The 22,064-nt window shown below is 67.8% G+C and overlaps 8 protein-coding genes across 8 annotated transcripts; 4 read left to right on the forward strand and 4 right to left on the reverse strand.

Annotated features, from left to right (window-relative positions):
- Positions 1-485: 485 nt before the first annotated feature.
- RHOBADRAFT_64964 (uncharacterized protein) lies at positions 486-2,711 on the forward strand (the record flags this gene model as incomplete). Its single annotated transcript, XM_018418619.1, has 5 exons — positions 486-537; positions 635-699; positions 797-1,220; positions 1,650-1,766; positions 2,013-2,711. Coding segments are annotated over exons 3-5 (1,143 nt in total), but the record flags the coding sequence as incomplete, so codon positions are not given.
- An 875-nt stretch (positions 2,712-3,586) lies between these two features.
- RHOBADRAFT_43802 (uncharacterized protein) lies at positions 3,587-4,014 on the reverse strand (the record flags this gene model as incomplete). The annotated part of the gene is made up of 2 exons (XM_018414295.1): positions 3,587-3,937; positions 4,006-4,014. The coding sequence occupies 2 exons, from the start codon at positions 4,012-4,014 to the stop codon at positions 3,587-3,589; spliced, it is 360 nt and encodes a 119-aa protein (XP_018271347.1).
- Positions 4,015-5,265: 1,251 nt separating this feature from the next.
- Positions 5,266-7,363, reverse strand: RHOBADRAFT_43803 (uncharacterized protein; the record flags this gene model as incomplete). Its single annotated transcript, XM_018414296.1, has 9 exons — positions 5,266-5,333; positions 5,401-5,427; positions 5,514-5,671; positions 5,802-6,235; positions 6,305-6,567; positions 6,641-6,764; positions 6,866-6,990; positions 7,112-7,155; positions 7,230-7,363. 9 exons carry the CDS (start codon positions 7,361-7,363, stop codon positions 5,266-5,268), a joined length of 1,377 nt encoding a protein of 458 aa, XP_018271348.1.
- Positions 7,364-7,463: 100 nt separating this feature from the next.
- Positions 7,464-9,763, forward strand: RHOBADRAFT_53292 (uncharacterized protein; the record flags this gene model as incomplete). The annotated part of the gene is made up of 2 exons (XM_018416763.1): positions 7,464-8,256; positions 8,304-9,763. Exons 1-2 carry the CDS (start codon positions 7,491-7,493, stop codon positions 9,761-9,763), a joined length of 2,226 nt encoding a protein of 741 aa, XP_018271349.1. The 5' UTR covers positions 7,464-7,490.
- A 258-nt stretch (positions 9,764-10,021) lies between these two features.
- RHOBADRAFT_26618 (uncharacterized protein) lies at positions 10,022-12,519 on the reverse strand. The gene is made up of 15 exons (XM_018412754.1): positions 12,455-12,519; positions 12,262-12,335; positions 12,151-12,167; positions 11,935-12,084; positions 11,663-11,844; positions 11,380-11,597; positions 11,246-11,301; positions 11,174-11,180; positions 10,935-11,095; positions 10,751-10,864; positions 10,607-10,680; positions 10,466-10,542; positions 10,325-10,397; positions 10,202-10,262; positions 10,022-10,121 (listed from the first exon to the last, which is right to left on the reverse strand). Exons 1-15 carry the CDS (start codon positions 12,475-12,477, stop codon positions 10,119-10,121), a joined length of 1,290 nt encoding a protein of 429 aa, XP_018271350.1. The 5' UTR covers positions 12,478-12,519; the 3' UTR covers positions 10,022-10,118.
- Positions 12,520-16,462: 3,943 nt separating this feature from the next.
- RHOBADRAFT_53294 (uncharacterized protein) lies at positions 16,463-18,794 on the forward strand (the record flags this gene model as incomplete). The annotated part of the gene is made up of 5 exons (XM_018416764.1): positions 16,463-16,477; positions 16,540-17,732; positions 17,802-18,172; positions 18,238-18,451; positions 18,545-18,794. The coding sequence occupies 5 exons, from the start codon at positions 16,463-16,465 to the stop codon at positions 18,792-18,794; spliced, it is 2,043 nt and encodes a 680-aa protein (XP_018271351.1).
- A 430-nt stretch (positions 18,795-19,224) lies between these two features.
- On the forward strand, positions 19,225-21,146 carry RHOBADRAFT_36157 (uncharacterized protein). Its single transcript, XM_018413335.1, has 8 exons — positions 19,225-19,275; positions 19,345-19,435; positions 19,501-19,639; positions 19,711-19,768; positions 19,838-20,165; positions 20,242-20,359; positions 20,438-20,594; positions 20,683-21,146. Exons 3-8 carry the CDS (start codon positions 19,591-19,593, stop codon positions 20,846-20,848), a joined length of 876 nt encoding a protein of 291 aa, XP_018271352.1. The 5' UTR covers positions 19,225-19,275; positions 19,345-19,435; positions 19,501-19,590; the 3' UTR covers positions 20,849-21,146.
- Positions 21,003-21,975, reverse strand: RHOBADRAFT_43808 (uncharacterized protein; the record flags this gene model as incomplete). The annotated part of the gene is made up of 3 exons (XM_018414297.1): positions 21,003-21,236; positions 21,311-21,457; positions 21,553-21,975. The coding sequence occupies 3 exons, from the start codon at positions 21,973-21,975 to the stop codon at positions 21,003-21,005; spliced, it is 804 nt and encodes a 267-aa protein (XP_018271353.1).
- Between the last annotated feature and the right edge of the window lie 89 nt (positions 21,976-22,064).

The raw sequence follows: 22,064 nt of genomic DNA on the forward strand, positions 1-22,064 counted from the left end.
TGCATATTGCAATCTGGCTCCATTACCATCAATTTACACTATTAAATGGTCCCTGTGCCAAGCAGTAGGTCAGGGGGCCTGTTCCTCATGGAGCTGTGCGCGCAGACGGGCTGGGTCCGAGGGGGGCCAAGAGGCTTGGTCTGGCTGACAATGCTACTGATGCGCTGGCCCAAATCTGGCTCGATTACCATCAAGGTGTACTATTATATGGTCCCTGTGCCAAGCAGTAGGTCAGTAGCCCTGTTCCTCATGGAGCTGTGCGCGCAGACGGGTTGGGTTCGAGGGGGGCCAACAGGCTTGGTCTGGCTGACAACGATACTGATGCGCTGCCCAAATCTGGCTCCATTACCATCAAGGTATACTATTAAATGGTCCCTGTGCCAAGCAGTAGGTTAGTAGCCCTGTTCCTCATGGAGCTGTGCTCGCAGACGGGCTGGGTCCGAGGGGGGCCGAGAGGCTTGGTCTGGCTGAGGATGCTACTGATGCGCTGGCCCAAATCTGGCTCCATTACCATCAAGGTATACTATTGTATGGTCCCTGTGCCAAGCGGTAGGTCAGTAGCCCTGTTCCTCATGGAGCTGTGCGCGCAGACGGGTCGGGTCCGAGTGGGGCCGAGAGGCTTGGTCTGGCTGACAATGCTCTTGATGCGCTGGCCCAAATCTGGCTCCATTACCATCAAGGTACACTATTAAATGGTCCCTGTGCCAAGTGGTAGGTCAGTAGCCCTGTTCCTCATGGAGCTGTGCGCGCAGACGGGTTGGGTCCGAGTGGGGCCGAGAGGCTTGGTCTGGCTGACAATGCTACTGATGCGCTGGCCCAAATCTGGCTCCATTACCATCAAGGTATACTATTGTATGGTCCCTGTGCCAAGCAGTAGGTCAGTAGCCCCGAGGATGCGCCGATCCGCCTTTGAGGCCACCAAGACAACCGCCGTCGTCTTCCGGCCCAAGCGCGGCACCGCCGGCGCAAGGACCGCCGCCGCCGCCGCCGCTGAGGCGCCGCCGGTTGTGCTTGACGGCGTCGAGCTCGCGTACGCCGACAAGATGACGATGCTCGGCGCGCGCATCGACGCCGAGCTCACCTTTGCCGCGCACCGCCGCACGTGCGTGAGTCGAGCGGCGCAGGCGGCGGGTGGCGTCGGCCTCCTCGCGCGAGCGCGAGTCGGCCTCTCGGCGCGGCACACGCGCGCCTTGGTGCGGGCGTGGGTGTACCCGAAGATGCTGTGGATGGCGGGGGTGTGGTGGGACAAGGGCGGGTCAGTCAAGGTGTTCGAGTCGGTGCAGCGGACGTGCGCCCGGCTCGTGACCGGCGGGTACAGCCTCTCGGCCCTCGCGGCGCTCGAGGTCGAGGCAGCGCTCCCGCCCGTCCAGCTCCTCCTCGACGCCGCCGTCCACCGCGTCGGGCTGCGCGCCTTGAGCGCGGCGCCGACCCACCCGCTCCACCCTCGAGTCGCGCGAGCGCGCGCCCACCTGCCGCAGCGGCCCGACCACCGCTCGCCGCTCCACCGCGCCCTTCACGGGTTCCCCGACACGCTCCCGCGCACCCTCGTCGTCGAGACGCTCCTGCCCGAGCCGGTCGCGCCGTGGGAGGCCGACCCGCTGCCGCCCGCCATCGTCGCCGAGAACAAGGACAAGGCGAAGGAGACGCACCTCGCGCTTCTTGATGGCCTTGGGCCGAGCGATCTTGTCGGCTACTCGGACGGCAGCCTCATTGATGGGCGAGCTGGCGCCGGGTGGGCGCTGCGAGCCGTGTTCCGCGGCGAGGAGCTGTGGCAGGAGAAGAGCGCCGCGCTCGGCGGTCAGCACACGGTGTATCGGGGCGAGCTTGAGGGGCTGCGCATGCTCCTCAGCAAGATGCGGACGCTGACCCCCTCGTCCACCCAGCCTTTCACCCTCCACCTCTGCCTCGACAACCAGGCGGCGGCGCTCCACCCCTCGTCACCTAGGCCCACCTCCGGGCAACCCGCTCGCCTCGAGATCCGCCGACTTGCGCGTGAGCTGAAGGAGACGCACCCGATGATGACCGTTGTCGTCTCGTGGGTGCCGGGCCACGCCGAGGTCGAGGGCAACAAGCGGGCCGACGCCCAGGCCAAGGTCGGGGCCGAGGTGGTCGAGGTCGAGGGCGGTGTGGGCGAGGGGCGGCAGCGGGGCCGCAAGTCGCGGCGGCACAGCATGGTGATGCCGCGTGGGGGCTCAGTCGAGCCGTCAGACGACGAGCGCGACGAGTGGTACGGGGGAGAGAGGGAGACGAGCCCCCAGGTCGAGTCGAACCAGCCCCCTCGGCCTCGCCTCCCCGCCCTCGTCAACCCTCCTGACGGCCTCGAGGACCTCCGCAGCGAGCCCAAGAGCATCGCGGCGGTCCAGCAGGCCTTCCACCAGGCGCAGCAGGCCGCGTGGGCGGCGAGTTGGGCGACGGCGCCCGCCGGCGCGGGACTTCGCAGCGTCACCGGCAAGGTCGCGCCTGGCGCCTCCTTCGCCCGGTACCACGCCACGCTCTCGCGCCGGCAGAGCACGCTGCTTGCCAGGCTGCGGCTCAACTTTGCCGGCCTCGCGGCGCACCTTCACCGCATCCAGCGCGACCCGACCGGCCTGTGCGAGTGCGGCGAGGAGGAGACTCGGGCCCACTTCCTCCTCGCCTGCCCCCTCTACGCCGCGCCTCGTGCTGCGCTCGTGCGTGCGACCGGCAAGGACGCCATGCCACCCCTCGCCACCCTCCTCACCGACCTTGCCCTCGCCCGCTCCGTCCTCAAGTTTGTCAACGACACCGGGCAGTTCCCTCGGCTGCACAGGGCGGTCAAGGACTCGGCGGGCACGGTCAAGCAGGGCGTCTAGGTGGACCTGAGGGACTCGGTGGACGTGTGGGAGGACATGGGAGGGAATTCCTCGTGCGCCCGACCGTTTCTCTCTGTCCGCTGCCCTCCTCCTCCTCCTCCTTGCCAAACCTCATCCGCCAACCTCTCGACAACTCCGTCATTTCTTGGTCTTTTTCTTTCGTTCTTCTTTCTTTCGACTCGTTATACCCTCCCCTACATCCCTGTACACCTTTCCGCCAACCTCAACATGACTTGACCACATCCACCTCCGGATTCCGCGCACGAGGCCGCTAGAGAGGACTACGAAGGCGCACACGCTCTCTCATGCGCATCCAGTCGTCTTGCGCCTGCATCGCCGAGACGGCTTGAGCCCTAGAGGCGACAAGAAGTCGTACGACATCGCTCTGCTGCGGCCGCCGAGGGTATGGCTTGCCCAGGGCCACGCTGCGACGACAGGCAGCGAGTGGATGCGCACGCCCGTGAGGAAGGCCCGCCCAGGTACCCACTGCCGGGAAGAGGGGGGGAGGGTGGTCAAGTCGGTGTCGAGGTTGGCGGAAAGGTGTACAGGGATGTAGAGGAGGGTATAACAAGTCAAGTCGAAAGAAAGAAGAATGAAAGAAAAAGACCGAGAAATGACGGAGTTGTCGCAAGGTTGGCGGATGAGGTTTGGCAAGGAGGAGGAGGAGGAGGGCAGCGGATAGAGAGAAACGGTCGGGCGCACGAGGAATTCCCTCCCATGTCCTCCCACACGTCCACCGAGTCCCTCAGGTCCACCTAGACGCCCTGCTTGACCGTGCCCGCCGAGTCCTTGACCGCCCTGTGCAGCCGAGGGAACCGCCCGGTGTCGTTGACAAACTTGAGGACGGAGCGGGCGAGGGCAAGGTCGGTGAGGAGGGTGGCGAGGGGTGGCATGGCGTCCTTGCCGGTCGCACGCACGAGCGCAGCACGAGGCGCGGCGTAGAGGGGGCAGGCAAGGAGGAAGTGGGCCCGAGTCTCCTCCTCGCCGCACTCGCACAGGCCGGTCGGGTCGCGCTGGATGCGGTGGAGGTGCGCCGCGAGGCCGGCAAAGTCGAGCCGCAGCCTGGCAAGCAGCGTGCTCTGCCGGCGCGAGAGCGTGGCGTGGTACTGGGTGAAGGAGGCGCCAGGCGCGACCTTGCCGGTGACTCAGCGGGACCATCCCCCCAAGGCTCGACCTTCTTCATCCTTCCAGCCGGCCGTGACGCGGTTGGATTGGGCTGCCCTTGCAGGGCAAAATAGAGTACAATACGCTCTAAATGGCTAGCTAGGTTAGAGGTTGAACTGAGCTCGTGGCCCAGCTCTGCAGAGGCAAACCTGTTCCGGGCGAGCCCAACCATCTCGGCCCTGGTCACCCAATCCAGGGGGCACAAGGTACTCAACAAGGTCCCAAATAGTGCCATAGAGTTACAGGGCCATTCACTTACAGGAACAAGGCCCGGCAGCCTCGGACCTTCCCACCCTTAGGTGTGACTACAAAACCGCTCGCCGCTCACTTGACCCTGATCAGCCCATCCAGGAGGCACAAGGTACTCAACAAGGTCCCAAATAGTGCCATAGAGTTACAGGGCCATTCACTTACAGGAACAAGGCCCGGCAGCCTCGGACCTTCCCACCCTTAGGTGTGACTACAAAACCGCTCGCCGCTCACTTGACCCTGATCAGCCCATCCAGGAGGCACAAGGGCTTCCCGTGACCCAAATCCAGAGTGAGGAGGTTTTGTGACGGGCCAAGTTGTAATCCAGCCTGAGGGGCTGGGGGTTTCATGCCGCCGCGCCTTGTTCCTGTAAGTGACCTGCCCTGTAACTCTACAACCCTAAGCTTCACCATGTGAACCATCTTGCCCCAACTGGACAGGCCCGTCGGAGGATGTTTTGTGACGGGCCAAATTGTAATTCAGCCTAAGGCGCTGGGGCCTTCATGCCGCCACGTGCTGGGCCTTAGGCCGGCTTAGGACTTGGGTTATGGAAATATCTCCTGGCAGGGGCTTGTCCAGTTGGTGGCAGGTCCATGAGAGGGTGAATGGTGGCGCTGGAGAGTTTCAGGGCAAGTCAGTTACAGGATCCAGGTGTGGGGGCCTCGGACATCCCAAGGACTCTCACCTTCTTAGCCTGAGGTAGGGTGACCTGGCCATGGCCCCTTCTCATCCCCTGCATGCTTTCAACAACTTTCATGGCAGAGAAGAAGCTCTCTCAGAGAGGAAAGTGCAGCCCTCGCCACAGACCTCCCCTCTCCTGAGCTTTCCTGTCCTCAGCTTTCCGCCGGCCGCTCTCGAACTCAAGTGCGTTCAGTGCGCTGAGTTGCATGTATTGGGACAGAGGGAGAGAGCTGACGTCGTCTTGATCCAGAGGGGGTGAGGTGAAAGGGTGGGGTGGAAAGAGGGGGCCACAGGAGAGAGGAAAACAAAGGGGAGGAGGGGGAGGAGGATGGTGGACCGATTAGTTGTAGAGGTTGAGGAGGGCCGGGTCCTCAATGAGCTTCTTGACGAGGACGAGGAAGGTGACAGCTGTGTAGGAGAGGCGTCAGGGACGGCTCGAAGAGAGAAGAGACGCCGCCGAGAAGAGAGGACGCACCCTCGCGACCGTCGATGATGCGGTGGTCTGCAGTGCAGGGGAGAAGCCGGTGTCAGTGCATGTCGACCGAGAAGGAGAGAGAGAGGGAGCGCAGGAGAGGAGCGTCGACGCACCGTACGTGAGCGCGACCGTCATGATGGGGCGCACGACAATCTTGCCATCCGAGTCGACCCACGGGCGCTGGTTGATGGCGTGCATGCCGAGGACGGCCGCTTGGGGCGTGTTGAGGATCGGGGTGCCCATGAGGCTGCCAAAGACGCCGCCGTTCGAGCTGTCGTCGCGGGCGGGAACGAGGGTCAGCGCGAGGAACCCCTCGACGTCTCCAACGAGCGCCCGACATCCACCGCGACACGAGGGACCTTGCGCCGCAAATGAGGGAGGGGGAGAAAGAGTGGACGGACATGGTAAAGGTGCCGCCGTTCATGTCCTCGAGGGTGAGCTTGCCGTCGCGCGCCTTCTTGCCGAGCGCGGCAATCTCGCGCTCGATCTCGACAAAGTTGAAGCCCTCGGCGTTGCGGAGGACGGGCGTGACGAGGCCCTTGGGCGTCGAGACGGCGACCGAGATGTCGGCGTAGTCGTGGTACACGAGGTCCGAGCCGTCGATCGACGCGTTGACGGCCGGCAGCTCGCGCAGCGCGACCGACGAGGCCTTGACGAACGCAGACATGAAGCCGAGCTTGACGCCGTGGTCCTTGAGGACCTGGTCCTTGTACTTGGACCGGAACGCCATGAGGGCCGACATGTCGATCTCGTTAAAGGTCGTCAGGGACGCGGCCGTGTTCTGCGCCTCCTTGAGGCGCTCGGCGATGCGCGAGCGCATGCGCGACATCTTGACCTGCACGGCGCCGCATGGGTGAGCGTGGAGCTCTCGAAGAGGGAACGAGAGAGGGAGAGCGGGACGCACGCGAGTCTCGTTGCGCGAGCCCTGCTTGGGGGGCGACTCGGGCGCCGTCTTGCCCTCCTGCTTCTTGGCCTGCTCGGGGACCTTGGGCGCCGGGGTGGCCGAGTCGGGCTTGCGGTACTCGGACTTGGGCTCCGGGTTGGCCTCCTCCTTCTTGGGCTGCTCCTTGGGCGCCGACGACGACGACTCGTCCTTCTTGGGCTCCTCCTTGGCCGAGGTCGCCTGGTCCTTCTCGGGCGAGTCGTCCTTCTTGGGCTCCTCCTTGGCTGTGAGAGGGTGGAACAAGGAAGACTGTCAGGGCGGGAGACGAGGAGGAGGAGAGGAGAGCGAGGGACGCACCTTCAGGCTTGGAGCCGCCAGCCTCGAGCTTGAACAGGTCCTGGCCAACCGTGACCGTGTCCTCCTCGTTGGCGAGGAGCTCGGTCAGGGTTCCTGCCCTGGGCGCGTTGACGGCAACGTCGATCTGGGTGCGTGACAGCGAGAGGTCAGCCGCAGGCCGCGGCATAGGTCGGGACGTGCGCGCGCGGGCGCGCAAGAGGGGGAGAGGGAGGGCAGGGGGCGCACCTTGTCCGTCTCGATGGTGGCAACCTCCTCGTCGGCCTCGACGTAGTCGCCCTTCTGCTTGAGCCACTGCTTGAGGGTGCCCTCGGTGATGGACTCTGCCATGGACGGGACCTTGACGATCTCGTCTGCGGGGAAGGGGCAAAGAGACGGCGGTCAGCATCCAGCCTCCTTCTACACGGCGACGCTTCATGCTGCCCGACGCGCAAGGAGGAGCCGCGACGAGGTGAGGGGAACGGAGTGACGAACCGAGAGAGAGGGGCGAGGCATGGAAGGAGCGGGCGAGGGCAGGGCTGCGTGAATATGCACGAGTCAGTCAAGGCGGCCCACACGAACACAGAGACGAGGGCAGGGGAGCTGGACGCACAGTGCGAGGCGGGGAGACTGAGTGCGGGCAGAGCCGGCGAGGGCGCTGCGGGCGAGCGCCGGCGCGGCGGTCGAGGCGAGGCAGCGCGCGGTGCGGGCAAGGGCCCTAGGGGCGGTGGCACGAACGGCAAGCATGCTCGAGGCGGGGAGTCTAGCGGCGGAGGCGGGGAGGAACAGCGAGAGGAGCGAGGAGAGCGCCGGAGCTCGCAACGACGACGACGGACCCTCGGCCTCTGTCCTCCTCCACACAGCGCAGCAGGCCATGGACTCGTCCCAGGAGTCGTTCGTCGTCGTGTCGCCACACCACCCGGCGCACCTCCCCGCCCACCTCGCCCGCTTCTTCCCCTCGCTCAACGACACCGACTCGCTCCCGCCGTCCCTCTACGACCTCGCACAGCGGGTCGAGCAGCAGCGCACCCGCCAGCCCGACCACAAGCTCTTCATCGACCACCTCGTCGCCCTCGCCCTCCCCGACCTCGACGACGCCCACCGCCCCTCGTACCCGCACGAGGTCGCCTCGCTCGTGTCGCGCCTCGCCGCCGCAGGGCCGTCCCCCGTCGCGCGCTCGAGCCTGTACTACCTCGCCCTCGCCCTGTCCGGCCCGGACCTCGCGCGCGACCTCGCCCTCGACCTCGTCCTCCCCGTCCCCTTCCGCCTCGCGACCCGCGCCCTGTTCCTCGTCGACTCGGGCCAGTACGCCCTCGCCCTGCGCCACCTCGCCGACCCGCGCGTCCAGGCCGACTTTGTCCCGCGCACGTTTGCCGTCCTCGCCTCGGCGCCCGACGACCCCAAGGACCGCGCCCAGCTCGTCCTCGGCTACTGGCGCCTCGCGCGCATCCGCCTCGACGACTACTCGAGCGCCGAGTGCAAGCACGTCCTGCGCGCCCTGTGTGCGCCCGAGCGCCTGCGCGGCGTCCACGAGGCGTGGCAGCTCGCCCGCACCTGGCCCGTCGAGGCCGAGCGGGACCAGCTCGCGGCCACCGTCCTCGAGACGTGCTTTGGCGGCACGTCCCCTCGCTTGCCTCTCCGTCCAGCAGACACACACTGATGCACCGTCTCTCCCCCCCTCGCGCAGCCAACCGCACGGGCCTCCCGGTCTCGGCGCACCTGTCGGCCCTCATGGTCGTCCCCTTCACCTCGTCCGAGGACGCCCTCGCGTCGCGCTTCTGCGCCGCGCCCACCTCGCCCCTCAGCCTCACCCTCACCGTCGACTGGCGCCTGTCCAAGCTCGTCGCCGAGGCGCGCCCCGTCGACGCGCTCCGGTTCTACTCGCGCGTCCGGACCGACCAGGGCGACAAGCTCGCAAAGAGCGACGCGCGCGACCGCCTCCTCAAGGCCGTCGAGGCCAACTTGAGCGACGCGCAGCGCTCGACGCTCGAGCTCGACCTGTCGCAGCCGCCGGCGCCGGCGCCCGCACCGACCACCGCCGCCGCCGTGCCCGCGCGGCAGCAGGTCACGCACCCGGCCTGGGCGCCCTCGGCGCCTCCTGCCCCCCGGCAGCAGCAGCAGCAGCAGCCGGCGCCCTCGACGCCCGCCGCGCCGCCTCGCACGCTCGCCGCCGCCCGGGCCGCTCAGCGCCCAGCTCCGCCGCCCGCCGCCCCGACCGCCGACGAGCTCCCGCTCTCGGCGAGCCCGTTCGTGCGCGCCTCCGCCGCGGCAGGCGGCGGCGCCCAGGGCGGGCTCCTGCGCGCGCTCGAGCACGCGCACACGGGCCTCGCGACGCCGCGCAAACTTGCGCCCTCGGCGGCGGGCGTCGCGCCCGGCTCGCCGTTCACGCAGGCGCAGGCGCCGACGCCTGCTCGTGCGAGTGCGCTCGTCGCCGCCGAGCAGCAGCAGCAGGTGCAGGCGTCGCCGAGGCCGACGCTTGCGGGTTTTGGCTCGGTGCGCCAGGTCCCGCTCACGACGAGCGCGCTCGCGTCGCCGGCGCCGAGCCGGGTCGGGGCCGCGGGCCGCACGCCGGCGCGCATCACGGCCGCCGTCGAGGACAAGGACGCCGACGAGGACGACGAGATGCGCTCGCCGACCGCGCAGGACGAGCCGCGCGACCGGGCCGCCCAGCGCACCAAGGCCGCCGGCTCGGGCACGGCCGCTTCTCCCGCTCGTCGCGCAGCTAGCGGCGCCGGCAAGGGCAGCGAGCCGACCAAGCGCCGCGCCGTTGCGCGCCGCCCGCCGCACGACGGCGAGGTCGACGCCAAGCGCAGCAGCACGCGCACCGTCGTCAAGCAGCAGCAGCAGATGAGCCGAGCTGCCAAGCCGCCCGGCGCGTTCCCCTCGTCGTCGGCTGCGTCGACCGGCGAGGACGACACGCAGGACGAGGCGGACGACGAGCCTGCGCCGGCGCCGGCCCCAGTCGCGCCGCAAGCAGGCCGCCACCGTCGCACAGACGCCGCGCCGCCGCTCGGCGCGCGCGAGCGCCGCGGCGTCGTCGCGCGCCGGGACCGCCGAGCCGGCGTCGCCTCCTGCTGCGCCCGCTCCGACTGCCGCGACGACGACGGGCCGCCGGGCGACGCGCGCGACGTCGGCGACGCCGTCTGAGCCGGAGCGTGCGGCACAGCAGACGCCCGTGCGGCGCTCGTCGAGGCTGAGCGGGCTCGGTGCGAGTGCTGGAGGAGGAGGGTCGGGCACGGCGAGGCGTCCGACGAGGGGTGCGGCGAGGGGCAAGGGCAGGATCGAGGAGGAGAGCAACGAGTGAGCTCGTCATGTCGCAGGCACGAGTGCAATAACGACGACCGTAGTCTCTCTCTCGGTCCCGAGTTCTCGCGGCCTGAGCGACTCTCGAGAGACGAGCCGACTGAGGGCGCAAAAAATGCTACAGATACCGCGACAGGAGTACAGAGACGGCGCGTGGACATGACAGCTCGTGAGACACAAGGCGAGAGAAGGGAGAGAATCACTGCGTACGACCAGGCGAGAGTGTGAGCAACCGCTCGGCGAGATGTCGTGGGGGACGGAGGGAGAAAGAGGCGCGCGCACCTGCAGAGGCTCCGAGCTTTGGCTGAGGCGGCTCAAGTGGATGTAGCAGTCGGTGCCGTACCTGCGAGCGTCGAGAGTGTCAGTACGGCGTCGCTCGAGAGTCGCTCGAGGTGGTGGACGCACCCTTCCATCGAGATGAGCTTGAGGTTGCCGCCAAAGTACTGCGCGTACAGGCGGGCGATCGGCAAGCCGTAGCCTGCGAAGGCACGTTCAACGAGTCAGTGAGGTGCCCAGAAGAGGAAGACGGGCGAGGCGAGGACGCACCAAAGCCCGCCATCGGCGCCTTGAAGTCGGTGCCCTGGAAGTCCTGGTCGAGGTTCTCCGGGTTGGCGGTCGTGTACCTGCAGGTGCGACAACGTCAGTGTCCAGGCTCGAAGAAAGAAAGAGGGGAGCGAGTCGACGCACATCCAGGTCCAGACGAGCGGTAGAGCGCTGCGAGGGATGCCGCCTCCCTCGTCCGAGATCTTGATCGTGATGTCCTGAGGGGCGAGGATGGTCAGTTCTGCTTCTCCTCCTCCTCCTCGAGCTCGACGGAAACGCAAGGCGCACCTCGTTGCCCTCGGCGACGATCACCTTGACGGGGGGATAGTTCTCGCAGTCGACGCCGTGCGTCTCGACGACGGCGCGCAGCGAGTTCTTGAGCACCTCGAACAGGACGTGGTTCTGCGGGGCGGCGCTCGTCAGGCTCGTCGCGACGAGAGGTGACGGAGAAAGAGGAAAAGGCAGGACTCACGAGATGGCTCGGCACGTACATGAAGTTGAGGTCCTTGGGGCAGATGAGCTGGACGGGCGGGCCCTTGAACAGGCCGTAGTGCTCCTCGCACACGTAGGTCGCGTTCTCGATCGCCTCGCGCGCAATCTGGTGGACGTTGGTGCGCGTGCAGATGATGCCGACTGTGCGACGGGAAGGGCAAAGAGAGTCAGCATGCGCCTCGAGGGAGCAGAGCAGGCTCGAGCGCGCTCGGGACGCACCGTAGTCCTGCGAGGGGGTGCTGCGTGTCAGTCACGATAAATGAAAGAGAGTAGAGCGAAAGAGAGACGCACCTCGTGCGGTTCGAGGCGGTTGAGGGCGATGTGCTGGCCAATGAGGACGCGGATACCTGTCGCCCGCGCACGGTCCTCGTCAGTGATGACTCGGCGACAAAGCGCCTTTGAAGAGAGAAGAGGAGTGGACGGACCGATGCGGGACATGTAGAAGCGGTCGAGGAACGTCTGGATCGAGCGGTCGATGTGGGCGCTCTGGCGGTCGCGCTTGAACTCGAGGATGCCCTGGGCGACCGTCGTCACGACCGGGTCGTGTCGCCGCTTGATGCTGCTCAGGACGCGCGTAAACTTGTCGTTGTAGTCGTGCACCTCGGGTGGCCACACGATCGTCTCGTCCGGGTTCGAGTAGTACCTGCGCATGCGGTAGCTGGTCAGGTCGCCGTTCGTGCGAGAGGAAGAGGCGAACAAGGGACGCACCGGTGCAGCGGCATCTTCTGTCGACCCTGCTTGCTCTTGAGCTGGTTGGCGCGAGGCTTCATGTGCTCGGGGAGGGAAGGATTGGGTTTAGGCTCGGGGATGCTCTCCGACTCCTGTGAGGCGCGCAGGAGCGCCTCGGTGAGGTTGGACGGCAGTTCGGGACGAGGAAAGTTGACGAGCTCCTGCGCAAGGTCGGGTGCGTCAGTCTTTGCTCAGTCGGCCAACGATGAGGGGCACGACGTCTGGAGAAGAGGGAGGGAGAGGGGGCGCACCTCGAAGCTCTGCGCGTACCACCGCTTGACCTTTTCGATGCTGGGCATCTTGTGGAGGCCATGAGGGAGCTCGTCGAGTTCCTTGACGCGGTGCGCGAGGCGGATCGGGAGCTCTGCGGCGAGGAACTGGGACGCTCGGAGGAGGGTGCCCTGGATGACGCCGTCTCGTCAGTCTCGCCTCGTGCAGGCGGGAGGAGATTGGCGGGCGGGACGCACTTGTGACGGGTTCTGGCCTGCGAGGGTGGGAGTGGGACCAGGGCGGGTCAGCGACACTCGCGAGCGCTAGTGGGGCGCCGAGGAGAGATGGTTGCCGTCGTCTGGACTCACCGAACTGGACCATCTGGCGCAGCGAGACGCCCGTCTGCGGGAACGTGGCATAGTGCGCAATCTGTCGCCTCAGCCTGCGCAGGACAAGAGGGCAGGGTCAGCGAGTGTGCGGGGTGCAAGTCGCGGGGGACGACGGGGAGGGTGGGCGGCCGCTCGAGGCGCCGCGCTCGAGGGACGAGGACGGTGGACGCACGCCTCGGTAAACTGGAAGACCATGACGGGGCTCGGACGCTCAGCAGTGGTGGTGGTCGCGAGCAGAGGGTGGGGGAGCTGATGCGCCTGCGCGCGAGCGAGCGAGCCTGCATCGCCGCGGGCACGACCGGCAACTGGCTCGAGGCCTTTTGACTGTCCCTTCCGCTCCTCTCGCGCTCGAGCCTTTCGCGCTGCACCTGATCCGAGAACGAAAGAACGAAAGATAGATTGCAAGGGAACGAAGGACAATGCAGGTCGCAGAGAGCGGGAATAATAGTGCGAGGGGAACCGGGTATCGTCTCGACGCCAGAGGCCTCGCGTCTAGAGCACATACACAATCTGCGCGATGTGGACGACGAGTCAGAGGTGCGTCGACAGGGCCGAGAGAGAGGGAGAGGTAGAGCGCACCTGGTCGGGCCGAACGAAGAGGCCCTTGCGAGGACCGCTCTCGCGCTGCCCGGTCGGCGACGCCGACCTGCGAGGAGCTCGGCGCGACGGCGGGCGGAGCGCAGGAGACGTGGGTTGAGTAGGCGGCTCGGACGGGAGCGAGGTCGACGCCGACGTGAGGCAGAAATAAGAGACTGTGCGAGGCAAGGGTTAGTGACGGCGGGCTGATGGGTAGGGGAAGTAGGGACGCACTGTCGCCCCTGCGCCCGTCGCACCAGCTCAAGTTGGCCGCCTCGGGCGGGATCGCGCTCTCGAGCGCCTCGACACCGACCCACTGACCCTCCTCGTCGACGAGCCCGCCGATGTACCGCACCTGCGCCTTGACGCGCAACGCCTTGCCACCCTGGCCACCGTCGCCGGCGGTGCGCACGGTGACGATGCACGGGATGCCGGCGAGCAGGCTCGTGCCGGGCAGGCCCGGGGTGGGCGTCGCGGCGGCGGCCCGGGCGGCGACGGCGGCGGCGGAAGGCGTGCGGCGCGAGGCTCCCGCCGTCGTCGGCAGCGCAGGGCGACTGCGCACAGCCGCACGCACAGTGGATGCCCCAGCAGATGCGCTCGTGGCCGCCGAGGTGGACGGGCGGCGCGTTGACGGTCCGAGCGTCGAGGTCGAGGCCGACCGACGGGACGCGAGCGAGCTCGACGACGCAGGCTTGCGCAGAGGAGGTGCTGCTCCCGTCGTCCTCGTCGACGTGTTCGAGCGGAGCGACGTCGTCGACGGCTGGCGCCGAGGCAGGGTGCCGTTGACGGCGGGCGCCGGCGAGGTCGTCGAGGTCGTCGTGCGGCGAGGAACGACGGGCGCCGCCGAGCTCGACACGGCCGTGCGCCGTACTGGAGGCGGACGCGAGGCGACGGTCATACTCGTAGTGGTGCGCGTAGTCGCCGTGCTCGCGACCGACCGGCGGCTTGTCGTCGACGGCGTCGGCGACGCTCGGCGGCGTGGCGCAGGATCGGCGGACGTAGACGAGGCTCTTGCCCTCGACACGGTGGACGCGACCGAGCGAATGGATGCGGGTCGAGCGCTCGTGGGCCGCGCTGCGCCGTTGACCTGCGCCGTCGCCGCCGACCCAGCGACTGGTGGCTGTCCGGGCCTGGCGGAGCTGCCCGGGCGCGGCGTCGCGTCGGTGACGACGGGTGTCGGCGCCGCAGGCCGAGGTCGAGGAGCAGCCGTCGTCGACGCGACTCGGCGAGACGGGGCGGCGGACGTGGCGGACGAGGTGGACGGCGTGCGAGGTGCAGAAGGACGAGCGCTGTGGCTCGGGGCGCGCGAGCTTGTGCTCGAGGGAGAAGTGGCAAGGCGAGGTGCACGAGCCGGAGCGACGGCGGTCGTCGACGATGCTGCACCTGCAGGTCGCGGCGCGGCGATGGAGCGAAGAGGTCGCTCGACGGCGGAAGGGATGCCGTCGACGAGGTGCTGCGGCGGGCGTCGCACTTTTGCGGGACCGGTGCGAGGTTGCAGGCCGTCGCGGTACAGCTCCGTCGGCTTGAGGTCGAGCTCTGTAGGCCAGCTCGAGTCAGGCGGGCCGAGTCGTCGCGAGGGTGGAAGCGAGGACGCACCGTCTGCGAGCTCTTTGGCGCACCACGGCTCGAGGTCGTCGAAGCCGCCGGCGTCGCGGATCATGGCCCACTTGCGCTTGATGTAGCCGAGGATGCCCGAGCGCGTGTCCTCGACGAGAACCCGAGCCTGCGCAGGGAGTGTCAGGTCTTCGGATGCGCGAGAAAGAGTGAGAGGGGTTGAAGAGGACGCACATCGGCCATGATCCCTTGCTGCGAGACGAGGAGGCGAGTCAGACAAGACCGAGTGGCAGAGACGCAGAGAAAGAGGCAGACGCACCTCGCGCAGCAGCACCGACCCGACGAGCGCCTGGTACGCCTTTGGCGCCTTGTTCTCGCGCAGGCCCTTGACGACGAGCGTGAGGAGCCACTCGAGCACGTCGGTGCTGAAGCCGACGCCCTCGGTCAGGTCGACGAACCCGCTCGACGCGACGACCTCGGGCAGGCTCTGCGCGAGAACGGCGACGAGGGCCTCCTCGACGCCGTCGAGCATGCCGCGCACATGGTCGGCCCACGATGCGCTCTCGGCCTCGAGCTGCCGCCGCGCTCGGGCGACGCGACTCGCCGTGTCGGCGACGGTGAGCGGCTTGATGCGGTCGCACACGCCGCGGACGAGCGCCTTCTGGACGTCGTACTCGAGGTGGCCGACGTGCGGCGTCGTCGTCCAGGCCGAGTCAAAGTGCTCGACGACGAGCGGCCTTGCCGCGTTGGCGAGCCGCGCGCAGTTGACGTCCGGCGCGTGGGCGAACGCGAGGACGCGCGGCGCTCGACCCGGGTTGAGCTGGCCGAGGACCTTGTGCTCGATGGCCGACTGGAGCGTCGACAGCGACAGGAAGGCGGCGCATCGCCAGATCTCGAACGACGTCGCGAGGTCGAACTTGCGCGGCGAGAAGTCGAGCGTGCCGGTGTAGATGTACCCGAGGACGAACGTGGTCGAGGCGGGCGTGAAGGGTGGCGAGGGCAGGGTGAATGTGTCGGCATTCGAGTCGGCGTAGTCGCCGAGAAGGAGGGCGTGGAAGTACGGCGAGCGCGAGGCGAGGATGGCGCGATGGGCCGCGAAGGGTTCGCCCGGCACGCCCTCGAGGACGACCGACACGTCCGAGTAGAGCTTGCTCCTCCAGCAGTACAGGAGGTCCTGCGAGGGCGGTGACGGCGATGAGCGCAAGTGCGTGCGGGCGAGAAAGGGAGGAAGAAGGTGGACGGACCTGGCGAAGTCGCGGCACGCCCTTGAGACCCTGTTCCTCCTCGCTCGCGCCGTCCTGGAAGCCGTCGAGTGCGACGACGAACGCCTCGGCGGCGCTGCTCGCCGTGTAGAAGTACTCGAGCGCCGCCTCGAACACGTTGATGTCGGTGTGGCCGAGCGAGAGGGGCCGCGTGTCGCGACCGTGACCGACAGCGGACCCGCTGTCGCTCGGGTACGAGCTCGTCGAAGAAGGGCGTAGCGAGTGGTGGTCATGCCGCTGAGCGGACGGGACGAGCGAGTCGTGTCGAGCGATGGTCGAGGGGGAGAAGGTGCGAAACGAGGTCGTCGAGGTGCCGTAGATGGACAGGTCCGACTCGGACAGGCCGTGCGGCACGCCGAGATAGCGCTGCTGGAACGAGCCTGCATGCGCAAGATCTGGTCAGCTCGCTGAGGAAGGCGGGACGAGGTGCCTCTCGTCGCCTCGGGTGGGGGACGACCCTCGAGGACAAGAGAGGGAACAGGTGGACGGACCGGTGGCGCGCGCGTAGACGATGCACTTGTGGGCGTAGACCGTCTTGCCCGAGGCGTCGTCCCGCCAGGCGACGTCGCCGAAGCGCTCTTGCGCGTCGACGAGAAGCGAGCCCAGGTCCTTCAACCACTGACGCTCCGACTCGGGCGACCCGAGGGCAGCTATCGGCGGGTCGAGGGCACCCTTGGGCATGGCACACGGGCCGAGGCGCGCTCGCAGGTTGTGGTGAGGGATGCGGGTCGGGACGAGAGCCCGCACCGCCTCGTCTTCATCTCCTCACTTTACTCGTCTCGCCGACGATGGCCAAGCTCAACGTGAGCACGGCAGCCACCGTCCTACCTGCTCGCTCGACCCTGCTGACTCGACCTCCTCACAGGTCCTGGTCTACGACGGCTCGGGCGTCGCCGCCGCCTCTCGCGACAACCTCGTGCGCGCTCTTCGCGCCTTCCTCGCGCACCGGTACGACGTGCAGCTCGTTACGCCCAAGCAGATCAAGGACGAGCCGTGGACCAACAACTGCGCCCTCCTCGTCTTTCCCGGCGGCCGCGACCTCCCGTACCTGTTCGACCTCTCGCCGAGGGGCAACCGCCGCATCCGCGACTGGGTCGAGCAAGGCGGGCGCTACCTCGGCATTTGCGCAGGCGCCTACTACGCCTGCAGCGCGATCGAGTTCGAGGTCGGGACGCCGCTCGAGGTCACCGGCGAGCGCGAGCTGTCGTTCTTCCCCGGCGTGTGCAAGGGCACCGTGTTCGCGGGCTTCAAATACGACTCGGACGACGGCGCGCGCGAGTGCGACCTGACGCTGAACCGCGGCGCGTGGCGGGACCACTGGCCGCAGTCGCCCGAGACGTGCGAGGTGTGGTACAACGGCGGCGGCGCCTTCTTCCCGCCAGCGTCGCAGCCCGAGGGCTCGTGGTCTTCCTCGTCGTCGAGTCGCTCGTACGAGGTCCTCGCGACGTACTCGCAGGTCGAGGGCACCCCGGCGGCTGGCGTCCTGTGCCACGTCCGCCAGGGCAAGGCTGTCCTGTGGGGCACGCACCCCGAGCACTCGGCGCCCGACGGCGCCGACCCCGAGGCGCACGAGGCCAAGGAGCGTGCTCGGCTCAACCTTATTCGCGGCAGCCTGTCGGCGCTCGACCTCGAGGTGTCGGACGCGCCGGCCCCGCCACCGCGGCTCCTGCCCCTCTTCCTCGCCTCGGACGACTCGTCGGCGACGCAGCGCACCGCCGAGGCGCTCGCTGGTGTCGCGCAGGCCACTGGGCCCGCCGAGGCGTCCATCGTCGACCGCAACGACACGTTCGTCCTGCACGCGGCGTCGTCCGCCTCGCAGCTCCTGCACCGGGCGCGGCATCCGGACACGCCGGCGCCAGAAGAGCCCGAGGAGCTCCAGAAGGAGCTCAAGCACATCTGCATCTGCGACGAGGCGCTGCCGCCGACCGCGCTCACGCCACTGTTCGACCTGGCCCTGTACTTTGCGACGCTGCGCACCGTCCAGCCGGCGCCGGCGCCGTTCGGCCACGTCCTCCTGTACGGCGAGGTCGTCACGAGCACGCAGACCATGCTCGACAAGTCCGTCCCCTCTCTCTCCTCTGTCACGGTGACGACGTACAAGGAGCCTGACTCGCCGTGTCCTTGCAGGAACAACACCTTCCTCGGCGCACTGCCCTCGGGCCTCGCCTGCGTCGCCTCGCACCAAGTCGCCGGCCGAGGTCGCGGCGGCAACTCGTGGATCTCGCCCGCAGGCTGCCTCCAGTTCTCGCTCGTCGCGCGCCTGCCCTCGACCGCGTCGTCGCGCATCGTCTTTGTCCAGTACCTGTTCGGCGTCGCCGTCGTCGAGGCGATCCGGGCCGTGCCCGGGTACGACAAGCTCGGCGTGTGCCTCAAGTGGCCCAACGACATCTACGCCGACCTGGGTCTTGACGGCGGCGAGGGCATGGAGCGGTACCGCAAGATCGGCGGCATCCTCGTCAACTCGAGCTTTGCCGGCGGCGAGTTCTCCCTCGTAATCGGTCCGTCGTCTCTCTTCTCTCTCTCGCGGGAACCCTCACGAACTGACCTCGACTCGCGCCTGCAGGCTGCGGCATCAACACGAGCAACCCTCGACCGACGACCTCGGTCAACGAGCTCGTCGAGCTGCACAACAAGCGGCACCGCACGTCGCTGCCGCTCTTCCGCCCCGAGACGCTCCTCGCCCTCATCCTCGCGCGCTTCAACACGATGTGGCCCGTCTTTGCCGCCGAGGGCTTCGAGCCTTTCATCGACCGGTACCTCGCGAGCTGGATCCACTCGTGCGTCCTCTCGCTCTCTGTCCTCCCGCTCCCTTCCTCCTTTCTCTCGACTCTCGAGCATCGACACTGACGTCCCTTGCGTCGCACGCATAGCGACCAGGTCGTCACGCTCGACTCGAGCCCGCCGCAGCGAGTGCGCATCGTCGGCCTCACGCCCGACCACGGCCTGCTCCGCACAGCGCCCGTCGCGGTCGACCGCTCGGGTCGCGAGCTCTTCCTCGGCGCTGGCGCAGGAGGAGCACCAGGAGGAGGAGGAGGCGGCGCGTCGCAGTTTGTCGACCTCCAGCCGGACGGGAACCGGTTCGACATCCTGAAGGGGCTCATCTACGCCCGCACTGCGTAGCTCGTCTGCTGTAACTGCGAGTCCAATCGAAGCGCCTGCGACCCCTGGCAAGCGAGAGAAGCAGAGCAGAGACCTCGAAATTGATGAGACGGGCGCCAGCTTGGATCTCGGGAGGCGGTGCTGCACGCTCGCCTCGCCCTCTACCGCGCCTGCTCACCACGATGCCCAAGGCCGCCGCACCTCGCAAGGGAGTCCAGATGAAGCACGACCCGCTCGCGGTGCAGCTGCGCGCCGGCGAGGCCGACGACACGGGCGCGTTCAGCCAGCCGGGCAAGCGGCAAAAAGCGACCAAGAAGCGCCACCAGGAGGAGGAGGTGCGTCCTGCAGCGCTCTCTACTCTCTGTGTACACGTACTGACCCGCTCCCGATGCGCGCAGAGCGCCCTGAGCGCCAAGACGACGGCCAAGGTGCTCGCCATGGCGCGCGAGCAGCAAGACGAGCTCGCGGGCGAGGACATTGACGAGCTGGCAGGAGACGTCGAGTGCGTCCACTTTCACCGAGTCCGTGTACTGCGAGCCGAGCCTGACCTCGGCTTGTGCGCGTGCAACAGCGAGACGGAGGAGACGCAGCAGCTTCGCGGCGACGACGACGACGACGAGGACTTCAGCGACGAGGACGACTACGAGGAGTACGAGGAGCTTGTGCGTCCCGTTCACTCTCTCCCGATGCTCAGGACGAGGAGCTGACCCGTCCCCATCCTCGGCAGGAAATCGACGAGGCGGACCGCGAGGCGTTCCTCGACAGCTACGTCCCGACGGGGCAGCTCGAGCCCGGTCGGACGCTCGCCGACCTCATCATGGAGAAGATTGGGCAGCAGGAGCAGGCGGGCAAGGGCAAGGAGCCTGGTGCGTCGCCCTCTCCTTTCCATGACTGGCTTGGTGCGCCCGACGCTGACCCTCTCTTTTCACGCCGGCAGAGGTCGTTCGCGAGGCGCCGTCGGGCTTCAACCCCAAGGTCGTCGAGGTCTACACCAAGTGCGTCCCCGTCCTGTCGCTCGAGCCCTTCAAGTCGCGTCACTGACCCGGGCCCTCGTCGCCTCGCAGGGTCGGCCAGCTCCTGTCGCGGTACAAGTCGGGCCCGCTCCCCAAGGCGTTCAAGATCCTCCCGACGCTGCCCATGTGGCCCTCACTCGTCATGCTCACCAACCCGGAGACGTGGACGCCGCACGCGACGTACGCCGCGACGCGCATCTTTGCGTCCAACCTCGACCCCAAGCAGAGCCAGAAGTTCTACAAGGAGATCCTGCTCGAGAAGGTGCGCGAGGAGATTGGCGAGTCGGGCAAGTTGAGCGTGCACACGTACATGGCGCTCAAGAAGGCCATTTACAAGCCGGCGGCGTTCTTCAAGGGCCTCTTGTTCCCTCTGTGCGAGGTCCGTCCCGGCTTTCGCCCTCTTTCTCTCTCCTCTCTTTCCAAGCTCGGCATCTGACTCATGCGTCCCTGCACAGAGCGGCACCTGCACCCTGCGCGAGGCGGCCATCCTCGGCTCGGTCCTGACCAAGGTCAGCGTCCCCGTCCTGCACTCGGGCGCGGCCCTTCTCAAGCTCGCCGAGATGGAGTACACCGGTGCGTCTCCCGCCATCTCTCTCCCTCTCTCTCTAGGCCTCTCACTGACCCCGCGTCGTATGCGCACTCGCCCCACAGGCCCTAACAGCGTCTTTATCCGGGTCCTGCTCGACAAGAAGTACGCGCTGCCCTACAAGGTGGTCGACGCGCTCGTGTTCCACTTCCTGCGGTTCAAGCGCGACACGCGCCAGATGCCCGTCCTGTGGCACCAGTCGTTCCTCGTCTTTGTCCAGCGGTGCGTCGCACACTCCCCTCTCTCTCTCTCACGTTCTCGCGATCGGCGACCTGACGCTCCTCGGTCGGTGGCCACGTGCGGCACACAGGTACAAGTCGGACCTGACGGCCGAGCAGAAGGACGCGCTGCTCGAGGTGCTGCGGTACCAGGTGCACCACCAGATCACGCCCGAGATTCGCCGCGAGATTGTCCACTCGGTCGCGCGCGGCGAGGAGATCCTCCAGGCCGACACGATGGAGGTCGAGATCCAGTAGGGGGCCTTTGCGCTCTCGCTCTCGCTCTCGCTCTCGGTGTCTCTCGGTCGGCGGCGTCGAGGAGAAGGAGGAGGAGGAGGGGCCGTGTAGCTCTGTTGTAAACTCGTCGCGGTGCACCCTGTTCCACCCTGATCTCGCGTCGCGCCCCCTCTCGCTACGCAAGCACGCTGCGCCTGATGCCAGCCCACGACTTGCGCACCCACTCGAGGAAGAGGCCGGCGTTTTCCATCTCCTTGCCGACGCGCGCGCCCTGGTCGAGGAGGCGGTCGGCGTACTGCTGCGCGGCGGCGATGCGCTCTGGGGCGGACGATGCGGAGGGGGAGAGGAGGGAGAGCTCGGCGAGGGCGTAGGCGGTCGAGAGGCGGAGGCGCAGGGTGTACCAGTCGGTCTGCGAGGAGAGGGCGGATCAGCGACTGCTCGAGGGAGGGGGGTGGGGTGGACGAGGAGGGGACGAGGACGCACGCCCTGGGCGACGCTGCCGCTCGCTTTTGCGAGGTCCTGGGCGATGTGGGCGACGTGCGAGAGGTGCGAGGCCGGGTTGGGCACGGGGAGGGCCGAGAGCGGGTGCGAGAGGTAGGTGCCCTGTGGCGCCGAGAGGAGTGCGAGGGCCTGCGGGGCGTGCTCGCTCGGGAGTCAGGTTGGACGCCCTGTCATGGCAAAGGAGAGGGAGAAGAGGGGCGCGCCTGAGGCAGCTTGTCGAGGACCGGCTTGTTGTAGGCGATGCGCTCGCGCAACCCGAACCGGATCGCGTCCTCGCCCCTCAGCCCACTGTCTCGCACGGCGGTCCTCATGCCATCCCTGCCCTGCACGAGCCACTCTTGGACGAGCGCGCGTGCGGGCCCGGTGCGCTCGCGGTCGCGCGGTGCGGTGCCCTCGCCGCGCGCGAGGGCGACGAGCTCGTGGCGCGAGCGCGAGCGGCGGCCGCCGTTGCCGAGGGCGAGGCCGCGGAGGGACCAGTCGGAGGGCTCGGCGGGTGGTGGCGAGGGGAACAGGGCGTGGAGCGTGTGGGTCGAGATGGGCGATGAGGGGTTCGAGGCGGCGATGAGGGCGGCCGAGGTGAAGCCGAGGGAGGGGACGAGCGGGAGGGCGGCGCGGGTGAGGTGGCGGGCGACGGGTACGGCGGCCATGGCTGTGTGCGGAGACGAGGCGAGGTGGAGCGACGTGCACGAGGCGGCTGCGGCGACGACGCTGAGATGAGGTCGAGCGACGGCCCACA

This window comes from Rhodotorula graminis (genome assembly GCF_001329695.1).
Source record: "Rhodotorula graminis WP1 unplaced genomic scaffold RHOBAscaffold_6, whole genome shotgun sequence".
Lineage (NCBI taxonomy): Eukaryota > Fungi > Basidiomycota > Microbotryomycetes > Sporidiobolales > Sporidiobolaceae > Rhodotorula > Rhodotorula graminis.